This window comes from Mchenga conophoros, linkage group LG17, assembly GCF_057382185.1.
Source record: "Mchenga conophoros isolate Kocher_MC1m ecotype Shallow Benthic linkage group LG17, M_conophoros_male_GT1.1, whole genome shotgun sequence".
Classification (NCBI taxonomy): domain Eukaryota; kingdom Metazoa; phylum Chordata; class Actinopteri; order Cichliformes; family Cichlidae; genus Mchenga; species Mchenga conophoros.
The window spans coordinates 16,272,689-16,281,388 of NC_140542.1; the positions used below are offsets into that span (position 1 = coordinate 16,272,689).

Here is an 8,700-nt window from a genome sequence, read left to right on the forward strand (position 1 = left end):
CTACGCTGTGGGCTCTTGCTGAATGAAGCTAGGACAGCCACTGATGTTTCTTCATTAGTGACAGTTTTCTTGCGTCCACATTCTGGCAAATCCAACACTGAACCAGTTTCACGAAACTTAGCAAGCAGTTTGCTAACTGTAGCATGGGAGATGGGTGGTCTCGTAGGGTGTCTTGCATTGAAATCTGCTGCAATGACCCGGTTACTGTGTTCACCAGATATCAACACAATTTCGATCCGCTCCTCACGTGTTAACCTCTTCGACGTGTCAATGGCTGTGAACGAAGAGAAACTTGTAAATAACTCATGAAAGAATAAAGTTACGTTGAAACCAAGCACACCATTGTTTTTCTTGTGACATTACCAATAAGTTTGATGTGTCACATGGCCCTCTTCCTATTAAAAAAAAACGTTGTATCCAAGATGGCCGGCTTCTAAATGGCCACCATGGTCACCACTCATCTTGAGGAGTTTGCCCCCTCACATATACTAATGTGCCACAAACAGGACTTTAATATCACCAACCATTCCCATGTTATTACGGTGTATCCATATAAATGGCCCACCCTGTAGATGACGGCTGGATTTTGGAGGCTAACAGAGACCTCCAGGGGGCAGCATTACTTCTGTGAGAATGCTTTTATGACGTGAAATGCCGAAGAAAAAGGGGACTACATGTCCCAGTGTAGTTTGCGGCCCACGCGGAGGGGTTCCATCTGTGTCGACCTTGGGCTTTGACGTTTAAAACATGGCGAATAAGGAGCCGAATGTAAGTGTTTGAAATGTGACTGGTTTTGAATGAAGACAGCATGATCTTTATTGTTGTGCGACATGTTTATCTGGCACTAATGTGACTGGTGACGAGGCTAAGTTAGCATGCTCCATCAGATTGAGCAGCTTTGCTAGTTTCGTTGTAGTTCACTAACAGCTCGGTTAGCAGCGACAACTGCTGTATGTGATCTAGTAGGCTTTACACGATACAGGTGAGGGCAGGAGATAGTGGGACAGGGCGACCTTTCGCTGTGAGGCAGATGTTTCACACTGTAGGCAATATCATGAGATTACATGTAGCTGACCTTCTGTTAGTAGAGTAACCTGAACTGGGCTATACAGGCAAACCTGCCGGCAAGCTACTGTTAGACCTTGTTTCTGCTTAAGGATAGCGGGTTTCTTCTCTACTACCACATATGGTTTTCAAGCATTCATCGTTTTTCTTAACTACCTAAACATGCCAATGCCAGCTAACAGTGGGCGGAAGGCAGTGATCCACCGTGGACAGGTCCCACATACATCACAGAGCTAACACAGACACAGCCAATATTCATGTCCACATCCATGTGTATGAATAACCCGGCTGGCATGCATGTGTTTAGGCTGTGGGAGGAGAACATGCGGACTCCACGCACAGAGCCTTAAGTTCAAATCCACAACCTTGGTACTGTGAGGTGATGGTGCTAACCACTGCACCATCATAGCTCCATCAGCTAAATGATAAATCAGAAAAATTAAGCTTTACACCTGACATAAACATAAACCGCACCAAGATACTGATTGTATTTTTGTTGTTGCACTCTCGCCACCACATACAAACACAAACTGCAGCGGTTCATCCAGCACCTGAGGGATCTGGCTGGTCGGATGTCCTCATCTGGTGGCAGAGGAGCCGGATTAGGAGTGAAACTGCTTCTTGGAGCTGGTGCATTGGCATATGGCATTAAAGAAGCCACCTACACAGGTAAACACAATGTGGGATTTTTAGACCATGCTTTAAATTTGTGGCAGCCTGGGTAATGCTATGGTTATTTACAGAAATAGATTCGAAGACCTGTTTAGAAACTTTAATGATGAATTTTGTTAATAACATGCTGTGTACTAGAACTGTACTACTGTACTTATTGATCGAGTTAAAGATGGTGACAAGGCAAGGTTTCACAACTTCAGTCATGCTAATATAGTGTGTGTGTGTGTGTGTGTGTGTGTGTGTGTGTGTGTGTGTGTGTGTGTGTGTGTGAGAGCAGTGGAGGGTGGTCACAGAGCCATCATCTTCAACAGGATCGGAGGGGTGCAGATGGACACAGTTCTGGCTGAAGGGCTACATTTCAGGTAGAGTTACAGCTAGTGTCAAGATAAATTTTAGATAAATTTATGTGAATCTATTAATGATACAGATTTTGCACTCAGCACAATTAAATGAAATCTCCCTGAATATTCCCCGAGAAACTGACTCTTAGTTCATTAAAAAACAACAACTTTTTACTATTATTTTTGTGAGTCATTTTGCCTGATGACACCCAAAGCAGTTTCCAAACCACTTTTATGTTTGTTTGAGAGGTACATGATTAGGCAGAGTGAAGGATTCTGTGTGTGCAACTTACACAGATGTCCTTGTATGCAGTCCTCCAAAAAACCAACAGCTCGTAGCCCAGCAGCATTTGCTATGCATAGGTTAAATGCTGATTGATTGACAAGTGTACCTGAAAAGAAACGGACACCAGCTTTGACTGTAAAGGGGAGAAGTGCAGGAAAAAATGTGAAGAAGATGAGAAGCACACTCGGTTTACTTTAGCGCTTTAGGTTTGGACTTTGCTCTTCTTGGCTGGTTCTAGAGATTTTTGATGCTGCCCCCTGGTGACAGTAAATAGTTAGAGCATGTGACTACAAAGCTCTGTGTAGGCTCATGGCCCAGCTGTACTGATGCCTTTAGATCTTTGGTTTAAAGAACTACAAGAAAACCATTGGCTTTAGTACTGCCGTAGTGCAGGAGATGAGCCACAGCCAAACATGGCGGAAACTGTGTGGGTGGCCACAAATCGGCATGTGTTGGGTCCTATGGTATGTGTGTTGTTTTTCAGCCTCAGCCACTCATCTAATAATATAATATAATATAATATAATATAATATAATATAATATAATATAATATAATATAATAAAGACATGAAATGGGCTGTGAGCTCTGTGGTGAGGTCAAGACATTACCTTTAAAAAAAGATTATGAATTAAGAATATTAAAGGTGATCACAGCACATGATATCTAAGTCATTTATAACTTAAATGTGAGTATGCTTCGAAATCTTGATCAGCTTTGCTATGACTTTCAAATCTTTTGTAGGATCCCTTGGTTCCAGTACCCTATCATCTACGATATCAGAGCTAAACCCAGAAAAATCTCCTCTTTGACTGGAAGCAAAGGTAACAAACATGGGGGGCTTTCTCACTCTCTCTCTGTCACACACTCTCTATCTCGATTCTTTATTTGTTATTTGTAATAGTGATCTAGCTCGTGCTTGAGACAGCTGCTGATGAATGTATCGATGTGCCAGTATAATAACTGAGGCGAAAGATTTGTTTTAAGTTCAGAGTTACAAAGGCGAATATAACAAAACTTGTTGGAGAAGTGGCAAAGAAACCATTCGGTCATTTTTGGTGTGTGCATGTTTGTTTGTAGATCTGCAGATGGTGAATATTGGAGTGCGAGTGTTGTCCAGACCCATGGCATCCAACTTGCCAGCCATGTACCAACGGCTGGGGAAGGACTACGATGAGAGAGTCCTCCCGTCTATTGTCAACGAGATCCTAAAGTCTGTGGTAGCAAAGTTCAATGCCTCCCAGCTCATCACACAGAGAGCACAGGTACTGCAGCACCTTCGCACTGCTGGGGGGGATTCATGTTTTTCCTGTTGGCCAGTTACTGTAATCAGCATTGATAAGTTGATCCAGAACAGTAACTATAATATTCAGCTGATTCGACTGTAGATTCAGTCGTTCCACTAAGCTGACACACAGTGCAGATCATACTTGTGTTGCTGTGTCTCGTTTAGGTGTCTCTGCTGGTGCGTAGGGAGCTATTTGAAAGGGCGAAAGACTTCAACATCATTCTCGATGATGTCGCCATTACTGAGCTGAGTTTCAGCAACCAATACACTGCTGCTGTGGAAGCTAAGCAAGTTGGTAAGGCTCAGTATACCACAGTGTTATCAAACAGTGAATCAGACTGCTCCAGTCTGTCATTAGCATCACTGGAGCAACAAACAGCGAAAATGCTGTTGCCATAGTTTTCATTATTGTCTCTGAAGTAAATGTGGCTGCTTGGGTTGCATTGACCACGCCTGTTGTCTTGTGTTTAGCTCAGCAAGAGGCCCAGAGGGCCCAGTTCTATGTGGAGAAAGCCAAACAAGATCAGCGACAGAAGATCATCCAGGCTGAAGGAGAGGCTGAAGCTGCTAAAATGGTAAGCAGACACTGACGTTGTCTCGGTGCAGTGTTAGCAGCAGTTATTACTGCACAACAAAATGCTGTTTTTCTGAGAAGCTGTTACATGTCAGCCAAGAAATAAAGTTGTTCTCTATTATGGGAGTGTCTTTTCCGTGCAAACTGGAAGTCGGGATGTTGTACCTGAAACCTCTACGGTTTCACACATGTATGTAACCCGAGTCAGACAGCAAAACAAGTGCTGAGAATGAACTGTGAGAAACGTAAATATCCATAGAGAACAATCAAAAGTAAGCATTCTCTACCTTTCTTGTCATATTGTATGAATGTCGTTAATAATCTAAACACAAACTGTTTCCTTCAGCTCGGCCAAGCAGTGACTAAGAATCCTGGTTACCTGAAGCTGAGGAGAATCCGAGCGGCACAGAACATTGCTAAGACGGTCAGTACGCTCCTTCATTGCCTGTGGCTTCGTTTCTGTTTTGTCTTGACACTCAGTAAAATCCCAGAAATGCGTGCTCTGGCTTTTGAGTAATCAGCAGAATTCCTCCCCGAGGTGAAAATGTAGACTTTAACTCCCAACATTGGGAGGTGACTAATAATTGCTGTGTCTGCTTCCAGGTGGCATCGTCTCAGAACAAGGTGTATCTTAATGCTGACAGTTTGGTCCTAAACCTACAAGACCAGGCACTTTTTAACAAGTAGGTTTACCCACAGTCTCTGTCCCTCACAAACATACAGACCAACACACAAATGTCTGCATCGCTTCATTGTTTCATTTTATTACTCGGACCATGCACAGATTACCAGTTTTGTACCAGATTTCGCTGTCAGCTAATTTCCATCTACATCACTTCAAAGGACGCTGCATCCTCTTTTAGTTTCCACTTGTCTTGACTGTGAACGATCGGAGGCTGAAGCTCAACTCCCACGTTCAGTTTTGTTGGCATCTGCACACAATCAGCAGACTGCACATGGCTCAGTAGTTACAAAGTGAAACAACACTTTACATTTCAGTGAGTAAAGCAGCCAGATCCCTGTGAACCTCCGTCTTAATCTACATCACTTTAACAGAAAGTATAAACAGTGTTTCTTTTCCTGTAAAATATCCTGCTGGCATCAACATAAATTCAATTGCAACATTATTGCCTTCACTAAATTCACTTTTATTAGTTTATAAAACAAAGCACAGTCTTTACTTTTTAGCTCATCCAGCTGAAGGACTTGTGCCATGTTGAGGCCTCCAGTGTCCATCTGTCCACAGTTCAGCTGCTGCTCTTCGTAGAGTCTTTTTAACATTTTAGCAAAACTTGCAGGTGACGATCACCTAATGGTTTCCCCCACAAACTGTGCTCAAAGTTGCTTTACGGGCGGTGACCTACGAATGATGAGGGAGCCGGATGAGCTTTTACATTATTAAACTTCTGGTCTTTATGTAACTTTTCAAAAACAAACCGTTCTAAACAAAAACCCCTCAAACACACCTCTCCACCAAAGCATGGCACTTTTTACCCCATCATCTGTGAAAGGCTATTGTGGTCACCAGTGTTGAAAATAGAAATTAGTTACTAATTACTGATTACTTCTCCAAGAGAGTAATCCTATTACTTTACTCATGACTTATTTTCAAAAGTACAGTGCATGGTCGTACTCTATATTATCCATCGTTGATCTTCACACGTCGCACGCTCGTACGTCATTGTCATGAGACACTCTCACAAACAAAATCGCGGTTTAGTAACGCAGCGTGCTTATGAGGAAGAAACAGTAATCTAATTACCGTATTTCCCGGACTACAGAGCGCACCTGAATATTAGCCGCACAAGCTAAAATCAGGGGAAAATCCTGTTTTGTACATACATTAGCCGCACCTGACCAAAAGCCGCAGGTGTTTCAATGTTGACTCATCATATGTAAGAGAATATGCACAAAGGGAATTGTCAGGAAAGAGATGGCTGTTTGGAGACACACCCCTTTTATTAATATTTTGAAAAACAAGTTCTGGGTACATATTTGCATAACTTTTTAGGTATATGTACAAGTAGCGGTAATTACAAGTACGAAACATGTACTGTGCTTCATAAATGAGTAACAAATGTAGTACATAACAATAACCTACAGCACACCAGAAAAATAGATTCAGACTACCTTTTAGGCTCAGGTGCAGTGACACGGCTTTAACAAGAAGAAAAGTCAGTCATTCACCATCTTCCTCTTCTTCCTGCGCACTAAAACCACCAAAGTCCTCTTCTCCAGTGTCGGAAACGAACAGGCTCAGGATGGCTTCGTCATCCACTCTCAGCTTCTTTCCTTTGTTGTCAGTGTCAGAGTCGAACACCCTCTGAAGGGCCGTGGCGGTGTCCTCTTCTCCATCATGCAGCAGTCCAGCCCTTCGAAATCCGTTGGTGATCGTGGATGTTTTCACACTTTTCCACGCTGTCAGATTCCACCGGTGGAGTTGAGCATAACTTGCTTTTCGCAAGTTTATCGCCGCTCGTCATCCACGCCTCCCGCTGAACGCGTAGCGCTACTTTGAAGTTTGTTTTTCGCGCTACTTGTACGGCACTACGTTGCCTGGCGGATGGGCATGTGACCAACATACCACTCTTGAACCCCGATACTGTGTGTCTGATCACATGCCCTTCCGCCAGGCAACGTAGTGCCGTACAACAGCGGAACAAACAAAACAAATCGTCTTACGATATCACAAAAATCACGGACAATCCATAGAAAAGCTGCACCTGACTAAAAGCCGCAGGGTTCAAAGCTTGTGCAAAAAGTAGCGGCTTATAGCCCGACAATTACAGTACCTTTTTGCAATAGTAATCCCTTACTCTACTCGCTACTTGAAATAAGTAATTGGATTACAGTAATGTTACTGCCCATCCCTGGTCGTAACCCAGGCAGGTGGGCAGCATGCACACTGAAGTTTGTAAATGCAATAACACACAATGACCTTGAACTCAGTTCGAGTCAACTTGACAAGAGGTCAGGACTGGCAGCAGTCATTAGTTTTATATAGTACCAAATAAAAACACAAACTACTTCCTCTGGAAAATGTATGAACACTCTTCAGTCTCTATTTTGTCCACAACACATAAGCAAGAAAACAGCTAACGGGCTTCACATCTGCATCGTATCTGAAACTCGTGCCTTTATTTTTGTAAATACAGATTTAGTTCAACTAAATTTAATAAGTGAAATGTTTAATATTTATTGCCTGTTCATCGCTAAAGGATCTGGTCTCTGCTCTGTGTTGCACTTTTCTTCTGACTCAGCTTTTTCAACAAGGTTGTTAAATTCCATTTCTACGTTTTACCACTGAGTTTATTTCCACTCCTGATAACATGAAATTTGAACAGTGTTGTGCTCGACAGCAGAGTTGTGACTCTGAGTTTAACTGTGTATAACAGTGTACGCTAATGTGGTGTTCCCTTGTTTTTCAGTTTGACAATGGGTGCAAAGAAGTGATGAAGAGGACACGAGCTCTTGCAGAGGCTGTTGATTTTGCTTTGTGCTACTGGAAAAATCAACGTACATGACTGGAAACTTGATTTCTTTATGGTTTTTCTTGTTTTAATTCTCTCATGTGTCGGAGTGACTTTCATCAATGAGTTGTCTAGTGATACATAAAGGGGACGTTATTAAAATCCACATTGAATACGTCTAACAGATTTGTTGAAGAAAAGATCAAAATCCAGTTTTACCAGAGACTTTTGTGTTGAAGGATTTATGCAACAGTACATATGGATACTTAAGAAGATCAGAGACTTCTGTCAGGAGGAGCTCATTGGCCTAAAACGTCTCCAAGCCGCTTGTCTAGTTTGGCTGCCGATGTTCGTTTTACATGTTTTATCAATAAATGTTCCTGTTTCCTCTTTACAGCTATCACATGAGAATGTTAGCTCCATCTACACATGTGTGTGAGTTTATAATACAGCCACTGCTGCTAGCAGACCATCTTATGCATTAATAAAGTTTATTAGGAAAAGTTCTCATTTCTATTAGTTACACCGCTCTACTGTCCACCTTTGACAGCTGTCCACCAGCTGTCAAAGGTTAATTGCAGGGTTAAGACAGAGAGGCAGACAACCGCTCATGCTCATAGTCACACCTGTGGCCAATTTAGGATTGCCAGAAAACGCAACTCATGCATGTGATGGGACTGTGAGAGGAAGTCAGAGAGAACCTACACAAGTGCTGGGACAACATGCAGGCTCCACAGATTTGACTACAACTGTTAAAGAAAAGGAAAATAAAGGAAAATGCAATATCAAACAGCCTACTGGAAGGTTTGTTGTAGGACAGCTTAATACGTAATATAATTGTATATACCAAAATACCCAAGTGCCAACAGGCTGTCTAGCTAGCGTTGGCTCCAGCCCGACCGCGACCCTGAGAAGTGGAAAAGTTCAATGGATGGATGTCTCCTGTGGTATTACTGACTGTTATTACTAGTTGGGACAGCTGGAGGCACTACACCAGTGCAGG

The 8,700-nt window shown here is 42.6% G+C and overlaps 1 protein-coding gene across 1 annotated transcript; it reads left to right on the top strand.

Moving 5' to 3' along the window:
* The first annotated feature begins 615 nt into the window (after nt 1-615).
* On the top strand, nt 616-8,487 carry LOC146555240 (prohibitin-2-like). The gene is made up of 10 exons (XM_085252234.1): nt 616-768; nt 1,602-1,734; nt 2,018-2,102; nt 3,110-3,189; nt 3,446-3,630; nt 3,819-3,948; nt 4,125-4,228; nt 4,574-4,651; nt 4,831-4,910; nt 7,656-8,487. The coding sequence occupies exons 1-10, from the start codon at nt 748-750 to the stop codon at nt 7,678-7,680; spliced, it is 921 nt and encodes a 306-aa protein (XP_085108360.1). The 5' UTR covers nt 616-747; the 3' UTR covers nt 7,681-8,487.
* Nucleotides 8,488-8,700: the final 213 nt, after the last annotated feature.